Source organism: Volvox carteri (genome assembly GCF_000143455.1).
Source record: "Volvox carteri f. nagariensis unplaced genomic scaffold VOLCAscaffold_23, whole genome shotgun sequence".
In the NCBI taxonomy this organism is placed as follows: Eukaryota; Viridiplantae; Chlorophyta; class Chlorophyceae; order Chlamydomonadales; family Volvocaceae; genus Volvox; species Volvox carteri.
This window is the reverse complement of record NW_003307566.1, coordinates 774,850-786,240: the sequence shown is the minus strand read 5'-3', so window position 1 is coordinate 786,240 and position 11,391 is coordinate 774,850. Positions and strand designations below refer to the sequence as shown.

The window sequence follows — 11,391 nt, the reverse complement described above, 5'->3', positions numbered from 1 at the left end:
GGGGGAGAGGGGGAGGTGAGGGGGAGAAGAGAAGGAAGGGGAGAATGGAGGAAGTGTTGGCGGGGAGCGGCTGTGATGGGGGGAAGCGCGGGATGGTGGCCCCCGGAGGTGGGACGGCGTGTATGAGTACGTAGGATTGAGTACAGGTTTGAATATTTATTTCTACGTGTGTGCGGGGGGGGATTATATATACAAAGTACTACATCACACATATCATGTTATATATCATGATATATCATGATATATAATGGCATATAGCATTACATATATCACTATATACATGAGGGTGAGGAGAGAAAAGAAAAGTAACGCGAATGGAGTAGGGGGGATGTAGGCTGGCCGGCTTGTAGGGTACGTGTGCGGGAAGGTGGGAAGTCCAGGGAGGGAGGAAGGCGGGAGGTGGGAGAAGGGCGGGAGGGTGTTTAAGGTATAGATCCAGGGATAGAGAGCTGCGCCCTGGCGGGGGAGGGGGGAAGAAAGCAGGGCAAGGGTCAGGTGGCGGGAGCGGGGAAGACGGGTTATGTGCCGTCGCGGTGTGTTTGGGGTGTTGGGTTTTGTGGGAGATGTGGGAGATGTGGGTTAGAGCGGGTTGGGCGCGTTGTCGACGGGGAGGGCCAGGGAGGGTGAGGGAAGGAGAGAAGGGAAGCGGGGGAGATGAGGGGGAGGAGGGAAATGCGAAACCCAATGGAATGGGCTAGGGGGTTGCCAAGAAGGGCGGTTGGATACTTGATAGTAGGAAGGTTAACGCGTTTAGGGGCCGGGGATGGAGGTAAGAGAGGTATGGGGTACAACGAAATTGAAAGGGGAGCCCTAACCCTTGTACGACGACGGCGGCCGGCCTCAGTTCGTCCGGCGGCGATGCCAAGAATACCTGGGTTGTCGCCAGAGTTAAGTAAGTCGCCATCAAAGCCCTCTGTTTTTGAACAGTACATCGGGGAAAGGGCGAGGAAACATAATTCGGGTTGACCAATGGGTAAGACAGGGAGCAGCTGCGTCCGATGGCTAACAACTCCTTGCAATTATCGTACGGGAATGCTCAGCTTACCGGCCAGTTCAGAATCGTTGCTAATAACCATGAAGGTATGGTCAGCAACGCCACAGGCACGAGAACAAGAATTCCTTTGATGAAACCCACGAACGCTAACAAGACGCTTTGCAGCAGCGCTCCCACGCAGACCAGGGGAAGGATGCAGCATGAGACGCTGCTGAAAGACAAGCGATTACGAACTGGGCGTTCCATGTTGCCCTCAACGCGATTGGGTGCACGTGCCGTTCACTGTCGCCGTTTGACGTCGCGTCAAGCCCCGCAAGCGGGGTTTAGCATAAACTAACGCAATTATACAAGGCGGGCGTGAAAAAAATTGAAAAACAGGCATACGAGCTTTGCAATTAAGTGCACTTACAGTAACAGAACGTTTGGTAGCTCCCCTAATAGTCATAAAAACTGTAATGTGACTAATATTCCAACTGATTTGCCCAGGAAGCAATCGTGTTCCAAGATGAGGGTGCCTGGGTGCAAGGCAAGCAACGTCCGCTCCGGAACATTGTACGTTCATCCACAGAACGGGCCCGAAGGCCTCTCCTCCCTGCACCCCAGTTTTTGCATGCAATTGCCGTTGTCACGTTGATCGTTAGTATGTCAATTCTATCCCAATCCGCGCGCTGCCTTGCTGCGTCGTTCCGTCGTTCGCGCAACCCGTCGCTTCGCTGCATGGTAAATTAAAGCAGCCACACATGCTGATGGCTTTAAGTTCCCTATCATCATTTTGCAACGGTGGATGGTAAATCAGAGGTTCCCTCGTAATGTATATGCATTTCGTTATGAACGGAACTGCCGACCCCATTGAACTTATGTGCCGTCTTTCTATGCAATTTCAAATATCCAAGCAAACATTCTGGCATGATCGCAACAATTGCCCTGGTCCACGCCTTGGGCACAGGCGTCTGCGGCTGCACCACCCCCTCCTAAATACTTCCTACTCGAGTACAAGTGAGTTCTTGCGGCCCTTACTTCCTCCACCTTGGAGATGATCGAATGCCTTCGTGACGAGCTGCTGGGGACACAAGGACGGGGCTGAAAGGGCAAGCCAAGGGATGCATGGACCTTCAGACCAGCATGGAACAAACAAAGACTCCAACGTGGCTACCTCTCCAGCACGGCAGTCCACGGAATTGCACGCACTCTGGATCAATAAAACACAAACCCAGATGCCCATTCTAGCCTGACTCCCTCCCCCATGCTTGGGGCGTTTGGATAGGGCGCCCCGCCATCAGCCAATTTTCCGCTGCATAATCCTGCCCTTTAGCGGACGCCGTTACGGAGAGCTGATGTTACGTTGTGTGTGCTTTCTTTTGTACTCCACAGCCGGACAAAAGAACCATGAAGTTGTATCTCTGAAGTGTGAGCACCTTTGCATTTAGTCCAGAGTGCCATGCTTGGCTATCTGTGAGGCTGCAACAGTGAGAATGGGCTACCTAACGGCTCCTCGCGTGGCGTGTAGATCTTCGTTGTGTTTTGTCGTACCTTTTCCCCCACACGTTTTACAGGTACGTCCCGGATATCCTAGAGAAGCGGGCGCCATTCCGGTCTGCTCACATTGACGGTGCGAAAAAGCAGGCAAGTGGAGCGCCATCATCAGCCATCCGGGGGAGGTGAACGTTTGCTACGTGCAAGCACTGCGCTTCTCCTCTGCTTGCTCCGCACGAGCTGCGGAGCTGGGAGAGACACTGGGCTATATGTCCTGTTTAGGCCATGAAGGCAGATTAGGCGCGATAAGCATATTTTTTGGACGCCCAAGGGATGGCCGTCTTTAGGTTTCCTACGTTGCACATGCCAGTCCCAGCCCCACACGCGGTCCTTGCCTGGAACATCTACCGCGTGGTGTGTATGGTCTGGAACATGTGTACATTATGCTTGCAGCGTTGCTTTCCGCTTTGTGCGTGTATGTGTGTGTGTGTGCGTGAGCGCGTGTATGCATGTGTTCTCGTCACGCGCATTTGGGTATCCGCTTTCAATGTGGGTGTGGGGTCAGGCCTGAGAGATAGAGAGAGAGGAGAGGCGCGGCAGTTTGTTGAGGCGCACATGTGAAGCATTGCAGCGCTTCTGCTCTTGGGTTTGAGTGGATGTCTTATTACGTCGCCCGCGCACGCTCCCGGCGGGCGGGCGGGCGCTGCAATCGCAGGCCGAAGCTGGGAAGATGGTCTTGGCTGGTGCCTTCGGGGAGACGCCGGAAGGTGCTCTCTTCGTGTTCAAGGACGTGACCCGGGAGGTGCGACACCGCAGAGGGAGTACGCAGCAGTACAACTGCGTTGGTTGGAAGTTTTGGTTGTGAAGTAGGATGGGTCAATTTGGGTGGGGAGGGTCTTGCCCGGGGCGGTATCTTGACCGGCGGCACGTGGACCTAATGATCCGCTACTACGACTTGCTGTTGTCAGTAGCGGCGCCAGAAGCAATGGTGAGGCACGCGCGATTGCTGTTGCTATTGCTGCTGCTTAGCTGTTCGCGAGGAGCTTCGTTAAATGTTCGTTGCGCCTGCTGGCTTGTTTGCTTTGCCCCGTTGTGCAGGAGATAGAGCAGTTTGTGCAGGCGGACCCCTACGTGCAGAATGGGCTTGTACCCTCCTGGTGCGTAACTGTACTGCTGTTTATGGGCAGTAAGGATATAGGAATTATGAGAGGAGGGTGAGTCCTAATGTCTCAACAGCGTCCTTGTCGCTGCTTCCACCATGCAGGCAGGTCAAGCCATATGCCGTGGTTGTTGGTCCCAACTGACGAGGGAAGGACGTCCTTCACCAAGCTGCCATAAATGAATCAGATTTTGTAACCTAATGTAATCCATGGTGATCCCTTGAATGCTGACCTTAATCTTCACATGGGGAATTTCACGGTTTTTTCCTGCGCGTCGTATAGAGTACGATGTCAAGCTCTGAGCTCTAGATTTCCAAACCAAAGCGAAACAAGACACCCCTCGGTAGATAGGCCTTATCGAATGTTGTTTTCAGCAGCTGGAGCATATCACAACTCTGAGCTTCTAACGTTTGGAGCGTATACCTTGTGTGACTGGATAAAAGAATGCATACAACATATAACATTAAGCTTCTAAGATATCGCTGAGTATGAAATAGGCGATAAATTTGGTATGGCATCTTGCTTCTTGTGCTTTAGGGGCCAGGGCAGCGATCGTCGCGAGCAGGAAAATGCGACGCCTGTCCCTGTGCCAAAGGCTGCTGCGGCATACCCGGTGGAGTCGGCCGCAGCGAGTCAGCCAGCTCGGTTATTACAACACTCCGCTTCCAAAGTGCAAACCCCAGCTCTGCTACAAGCTCAAGCACAAGTTCCACCTGTTGTAAGTATCGCTCCATGCTGGAAACCTGCATATGCCATTGTCAAGGCGTGGAATCGCGCTTCACACTGCATTACACTGGTTGGCCAACCAGGATGCATCGTCCCTACAGTTGCGTATGGATTATTTATCAGAGAGCGCCTGCATGGTACAGCTCCTTGCCGTCGCTTTTGGCATACTTGTCTGTAGGGCATGGTTCATCCTATATTTCCTGACCGCTGGGCTGTGACACACATTACCTTTCAACAGCTCCAATTCTCCTGACAGTCTTTCTTTTCTTCCTCTGGGCTTTTGCTTGGTTTGAAGGTGCTCCAACTTCAACGGCAGCTTGCCGCTCTGCAAGGAACGTGGATTAGCCGGGTAGACATGGCACTAAAATACACTATGGAATGCACTGGAGCAACTGCCGTCAGGTGGGCTTCCTGCTGGGCGTGCTGGGGGGCGACTGAAGAAATTCCTGCTCACGCACCTGTGGGGCGGGAAATGGGGATACAGAGACTCGCGCCGCATCGGGGAACATAGCTATCCATCCGCCCCCGGCATCCATTCTCATCGCAGGGCAGATGCGTGGGATGCCCACGCGCCACGTGTACAGCGAACTGCTACCAACTTGCCTTTACCTCACATAGAATAACCCGGCCCCCTCACCTTTTCCACCCGCACAGGCCAACCCACATGCCCCTGGCCGCCCCTTGCCTCCCTCTTCCCTCATTCGCAACCTCACCCAAGGCCACTCACTCCGCTGCCGCTGTTGACCCCTAGCACAGGGCCCCCAGCCTCCCAACACCCCCCTTACACCTTTTCGCCCTAAAACATCCCGTTCCCATGGCGCAACTCCTCCATACCTCTGCAGCCTGTCGATGCTGTCGCAAACGCATGACTGTCTGGTAGTGCTGGCCCGCCGCGGACCCCAGCACTTGGTGCTGCCGCCCGGAAGCTGCATCGCCATTACGGAGCCCGGCGAAACTGCGCAGTCGCTGGACAATCCAGAACAGCATTCCCTGCAGCACCTGTATGCCTCCTCGGTGCGTTAGGCTGCACTTCCGAGGGGAGGGGAAGGGAAGGGAGTTATGTTTAAAAGTAGGGAATTACAGGGAGACAAAACAGGAAGGAAACTGTCGCTTGGGTAACTTCCGAAAGAAGCCACATCTTGAACAAGACATCCAAATTAGGAAACGTGCCGGAAGGGGGAGGGACAGGGGGACTACCTCCCTTGGGTCAGAGCTTGCTCCTTGGCGGCGCATGACAAAACATAGGCGGTGGGAACGTATAGTAGCTGGTCGCTGAAAAGGCCTCTCGAGATGCTGGTGGACGCGCTTAGCGCGTATTTGCAGTTGTTCACGGTGCCGTACAGTTTACCGGCTACTACAGAAAGGGACCGGAAAAGTTTTGGATTGTAAGGGAAGAGCGGAGTCTTCTGGGCCGCCTATGCATGGCCCTCCACTGATGGGAGCCAGACGCATCTGTTGGGGAAATTCGGGTGAGGGGCGCCCGGTGAGGGCCCTCACCGGTCGTGATAGATGGTAGATATAGTGGGATGTGCCAAAGAGCCAGATCAGGCAACCCCGTTGCGTGCAGCGAACTGTCGGGGCTACATATAGGGGGAGGTTCTATTCCAGCGTCGTGCATTGATTTCCCGGAATAACTCATGGGGCTGCACACGCCAGGAGTTTTTGTTTGATGGGAAAGAGATCCTCCAATAAATTTTCGGCCGGTGTTCTATCCCTATGTCCTCCTCAGGCCGCCGTGGTTCGCTGCGTGCCGCTTCTTCGGCCGCTCACAAACGCCCTCCCCTCAACCACGAGCGCTGCGGCGGTCTCTGCCGCAGCCCTCGCCGGTACCGGCGGAGGAGGGGGCGAGTCGCTACCCCTAGATTGGGCCCACCTGCACAACACTGCCGGCATCACCCACTTTGCCGCCCTGCCACTGTACCACGGCACCACTCTCGCCGGCGCACTCACGATCCTCGGCTCGAACTCTCAGCTGCCGGTGGACGCGGCTGCGATGGCGGTGCAGCAGCAGCAACAACAAGTACCGTCGCAGGGGGCCGTCTCCGGCTCCGTCAACGGCGGCGGCGGCGCACCCATTAGCCCAATGGGCATTACGGCTTACCTGACGGCGGTGGGCAGCAACGGCGGCGGCGCTGGCACCGGCGCGCAGATCTCCCCCCTGGACTCGTTATTTCGCGCGCCGCTGTCCCTGGAACTGGTGGCGATGGCCGTAGCGCAGTGCTGCCTGGGCGCGGACATGGCCCTGGCGCGTCACGCGGTGGAGATGGTGCAGGCGATGCACGCCTGTGCGTCAATACAGCAGCTTGTAGCGGGGATATCGCTGGGGTTACAGGTGGGCGATGAAAAGGGGGAGGAAAGGAAGGGGGACGGCAAGGCAAGGCAAGGGGAGCTGTGTCTGCGTGTCGTGTTTGGCGCCTTGACGCGTGGGTTTGCGGCGTGGTGATTCGGAAGAGGGTTTTGAATGGGGCTCTGCGTTGCTTGCAAATGGGAACCAGTACGTCTGGCGAGGATGTTGGAACGTATGTGGGCTCACCGCAACTCAGTTGTCCCCTTTGGGCGCTAGCTTGGGCTGATAGTGCGGTGTTTCCTTTTCTCCGTGGCTTTTAGGCGTTGAAATATTGCCCTTGGGCCTTCGGCTCGTATGGGTAGTTTTACAGTTATGAGGTCACGCAACCCCAACCATGTAACACACACACACACAAATGGGGGGAAAGGTTTGGGGGTACTAGTGGACAGCCAGGGATGCAATGCAGGGCTTACTTTGGTGCGGGGTCGGGCGGATCTGGTCGCCATTTCATCGTGGGGCCCAGGTCGCGGATGGTTAACGTCGCTGGGTAGAAGGCAGTCAGGGGTGGCGGCCGTGGCTAGGGACAATATCTCGATCTGGACCAAGACAAGCTTGTAGAGGATGTGGTGGTAGGTAGGTAGGTAGGTAGGTAGGAGGAGGCGGTGGCGGATTTGAGAGGGGGGGAGAGCTGGTGGTATGTAGTTTATTGTGACGGCGTGTTGTATCTGTGGGGAGGCGTGCGCGTGTTTGCGTGCGCACGTGTCTCCCCGTAAGGCGCGTGGTCGACGAAGCGCCGGGCGGGGATCATGTTACGCATGGGTGGGGACGGGGACTTGAACGGGGGCCGTGCGCCTGTGCATCGGGATAGGTCCCACGCGCGGGGTTGGACCCGGGGAGCTGAGTATGGCGTTGTTTGGAATATGTGTGCCCGAAAAGCTCATGGAGGTGCCGGGACACGCTGGCTGTGTGCTGGAATGACCCTAGGTGGTGTGGAGAGAGAGAGGCGGTGTGTGGCAGGGGGGGGGCCCTTCAGCTTCGAACTGCTCGCGCAGGCGCTTCTTCCTCCTCCGTCTTTTCCTTCCTTCTCTGCTCCTTTTTCTGGGCCGCTCCTCGACCCCTCGTTTCCTGTGTTCGTGTCCCTTCGTGTCCCTCTCCGGCCCTCTCTCCTCACACTTACGCCGCATCCTGGCGGGAGGGACCCCCTCACGCATCTCACCGTCCTTGGTGTGACGCGGTGTGCCCCGCTCACGTAACGCGACAGGCCCTCATGCACGCACGCTTCTGCCTCACGCTGCGCTGCAACGTGGCGCTAGCTGTCGAGTTCCAGCCCAACGCCATAATGTTCGAAGAGATGACTGGAGCGCAGCAGCCCAGCGGCTCCGGCAGCCAGAACAACAACTGGGCAGCCTACGATGTCAACCCCTCGGGCCAGGCGAGCCGTGTGCCCCACATCACCGGGCGGCCCTCAGCCGCCTTTAGCTCCCCCGCGCACGGCCCCGACGGCAGCAGTCGACGGGAGCTGGCGAACCGAATGGCGTCGGGGGGTTGCCAGCCTGCCGCCGGAGGCGGCGGTGGCGATGGCGGCGGCAGCACCGCCACCGTCGCCACTGCCACTGGCGGCGGTGCCGCCACCGGCGGCGCGACCACCACCACCACCGGCGCGACGACCACCGGCCGGGGTCCGTTTACGACGATGCGTAGCGGCGTGGATACGACTGGCGATCCGATGTGGGGAGCGTCGAGTGGGCATGTGACGGCGTCGGTGTTGTTGAACCAGATCGTGGGGCGACGGTACAAGGTGCGTGTGTGGAGGGGAGTGTGTGTGTGTGTGTGTGTGTGTGTGTGTGTGTGTGTGGAGGGGAGTGTGGAGGGGAGTGTATGTGTGTGTGGAGTGTGGAGGGGAGTGTGTGTGTGTGTGTGTGTGGAGGGGAGTGTGGAGGGGAGTGTGGAGGGGAGTGTGTGTGTGTGTGTGTGTGGAGAGGAGTGTGGAGGCAACTGTGGAGGGGGGCGTGTGCCAGGCGCCATAGCCCTGGGAAGGACTGTCGTAGGGGGCGCCGTCTTATTAAGGCCGCCCAGTAGGCGGTGATCGGTTTGGGTGCGCTACCGACCATTGACAGCGTCGTGTTATCGGGGTACCTTATAACCGCCTGATGACGGCGGGGGGATTGTGTGGGATGGCAGCGGCCCCGTCTTGTGTGGGTTGGGTACCTTTTCGCCAACAAACCATCCCCCACACGTGCACAATGCAACACGCGCACACAGCCAGAGAGAGATCGAGAGATAAATATATAGATAGATCTACATCTAGGCAGACAGACAGACAGGCAGGGCTGCAGATAGGTAGACAGACAGACGGATAACCCCCATTTTCTGGTCTAAGAATATTGACAGTCGCTGTGCCTTGCGCCGTGTGCTGCTGCTTTCCTCTTTACGCTGTGGGCAGGCTCGGCCGTTCTCGGTGTACCATACCCTACTGATCCGTACAATTCACGAGCTGGCTGCCTCGTCGTACGGTGGTACGGTCATCACCCAGTGCCATGACCACATGCAGGTGAGAGGCCCCGGACACGTACGCGCCTGACTCAGCCACCACCCCGCGCTGTGCTCGTCGTAGTGCTGGTCTTAATCTGATTAGTCCACTAATCCTCCAGGACCGCCTCCGTGCTTGTGTGTATGTATGTATGTGTGTGAAGGTTACAAGTATCTGATCGGGCCTGACGACACTGGCCAGGGGCTACTGCCCAGCCCCAACGGGAAGACCGCCTAAGAGCTCTCTCCCGCGGACGGGCGTGTGTGTGTATGTGTGTGTGTGTGTTCGCGGGTGTTGTCCACCTGCGCCAAACGCCGGTGTGCGGTGTGCCGCCTTCAGTAACTGACGCGGTACCTTTGCACAGACGTGTGCACGTGTAAGAAGTTATAGCTGCGCACGTGTTGAATAAACGCACAATCCCGTCCGCATCCGCATTCCATCGTTGCGGGTTGCGGTTACACCCAAGCACCGCCTGACGTGCGCGCCTGCTTTCAGACGCCTGCTTTTAGAAATGCAAGAACTGTCCGCCGCTACGGAACTGTCCGCTACTCCGCACACGGCCTCTTGCACGCGACTTTGCCGTCATCGTCGCCTCCCTGCTTCGCCGTTGCTGCCAACACCCCCACCCTCTCTCGCGCGCGTGTGCTCCCTACAGGACGCCAAGACCCCCTCCCGCGACATCTACGCGCTCGGCCGCGGCGTGGGCCAGCCTCCCCAGTCCTTGGTCCTCTCAGTGACGCACCTGCGCCCGGCAGACGAAGCTCTTCCCGACGGCGTGCTGCACCTCGCCAGCAGCAGCGATCCACGCGCTGGGTCAACCTTGTCGGGCCGTGCCGGCGCGCTGAGCCACCGCAGCAACGGCCCGCCGCCGCCAGGCGGCGGCGGCGGCGCCGCCGCCGCCGTCAGCTCCAGCGACGCTCCCGCGACGCCGCCGGAGAATCCGTCCTCCTCCGCTGGTGCCGCGTCAATGTCGGCACATCGAATGCTGACGGCGGCGCCGGCGGCGGCGGACTGGCCAACGGTGGCGGAACCTCGGACGTACATTGGCTTGTACCTTAGCTCTACGGAGCCGTTGCCGGCGGCGCTACTGGAGCTCATCCTCGTCGAGATACACTCGCTAGCATGTCATGTGTTGTCTCCGCTGGTGTATAGGAAGCTGTTGGCTGGGGAGTTGGCGGTGGAATGGTCGCTTATGCAGACGGTCACGACATCGAGCCTACCGCAAGGGGGGGCCGACAGCGCACCTATGCCGGGCCGGACGCCGCGGCCGACCGTGCCGTCGCCGTCGGGGGCGGCGGTGCTGGGGACGCCGGGCGCGGTGCTGGCGATGGGGCAGGTGGCAGCGGCAGCAGCAGCCGGGCGCGGCGGCGCCAGTCTAGACATGGGTTCGATGGCGGCGGCTGCAGCGGCAGCAACGGCGGCGGCGTCAGTGCCGGCATCGGCGGGGTCGACGGCGGCGATGAATCCCGACGGCGGCGACACCACGCCGTTGCCCCCGGGTACGGCAAGAGTCTCCATCGCCGCCGGCGTTGGCGGCAGCGCAGTGGTGCCGCCTTCCGCCCCTAACTCCCGTCTTTCCTCCCTGCAACGTATCATGGCGCCGTTCCTCATGGCGGATATGGGCGCCGCGTCGGATGGCGGCGGAGCCGTCACCGGCGGCGGAGCCGCCGGTACCGGCGCCGGCAGGCGCAGCAGCGACGTCGCTTTTGCGTTCAGTAGCGCTAACGCGGGTTCGGCGCAAGCGAATGGCGGCGCTCGCAGCCTCAGCCCAGGCAATACGGCCCCCATAACCGCCGCCGCCGTCGGCATCCGCCGTATCCTTGCCTTTGACCCCCAGGCCGGCAAGAGCGCCCTTGCGAAACACGGTCGACCGTCCATGAGCGCCAGCGAAGGCGTGGCGCGCGACATGATGCTGGCGGCGGCGGCGTGCGGGGGCCCGGGGGGCGGTGGCGGCGGCGGCGGGCAGGTTCCCGGCAGCGACAAGTTCCTGTCGACGGAGGTGGCTACAGTGCAGGACACGCACTCGCAGATGGGTTTGCTCGTCACGTCGTACAAGGAGACGTTGCACAACATGCACATGGAGCTCAGTGTGGGGGGTTTGCATCGGTAAGGTCGGGGAGGCGTGTGTGCGTGTGCGTGTATGTGTGTTTTGTGTTTCAGTAAAGGAGCGTGGAATCACGCGTACGTGGAATGAATGTGTATGCATGTACGTATGTTTGTT

General features: G+C 58.8%; 2 protein-coding genes across 2 annotated transcripts in view; both read left to right on the top strand.

Moving 5' to 3' along the window:
* Window positions 1-1,639: 1,639 nt before the first annotated feature.
* VOLCADRAFT_85428 (uncharacterized protein) lies at window positions 1,640-3,842 on the top strand. The gene is made up of 6 exons (XM_002951381.1): window positions 1,640-1,714; window positions 1,941-1,990; window positions 2,548-2,617; window positions 3,183-3,269; window positions 3,566-3,624; window positions 3,732-3,842. The coding sequence occupies exons 1-6, from the start codon at window positions 1,712-1,714 to the stop codon at window positions 3,769-3,771; spliced, it is 309 nt and encodes a 102-aa protein (XP_002951427.1). The 5' UTR covers window positions 1,640-1,711; the 3' UTR covers window positions 3,772-3,842.
* Window positions 3,843-4,726: 884 nt separating this feature from the next.
* The window catches only part of VOLCADRAFT_91900 (uncharacterized protein), a gene marked incomplete at both ends in the record, with an annotated part of 7,213 nt that continues 548 nt past the window's right edge, over window positions 4,727-11,391 (top strand). The window contains 7 exons of the mRNA XM_002951380.1: window positions 4,727-4,755; window positions 5,196-5,367; window positions 6,083-6,685; window positions 7,902-8,438; window positions 9,084-9,191; window positions 9,826-10,488; window positions 11,008-11,276. Of these exons, the coding sequence (XP_002951426.1) occupies window positions 4,727-4,755; window positions 5,196-5,367; window positions 6,083-6,685; window positions 7,902-8,438; window positions 9,084-9,191; window positions 9,826-10,488; window positions 11,008-11,276 (2,381 nt within the window). The remainder of the gene's footprint in view (window positions 4,756-5,195; window positions 5,368-6,082; window positions 6,686-7,901; window positions 8,439-9,083; window positions 9,192-9,825; window positions 10,489-11,007; window positions 11,277-11,391) is intronic.

Coding starts and splice junctions, on each gene's coding strand:
- VOLCADRAFT_85428 (XM_002951381.1), top strand. Junction 2,618..3,182: donor TTGACGGTGCGAAAAAGCAG/GCAAGTGGAGCG, acceptor CTGCAATCGCAG/GCCGAAGCTGGGAAGATGGT. Junction 3,270..3,565: donor TCAAGGACGTGACCCGGGAG/GTGCGACACCGC, acceptor CCCGTTGTGCAG/GAGATAGAGCAGTTTGTGCA.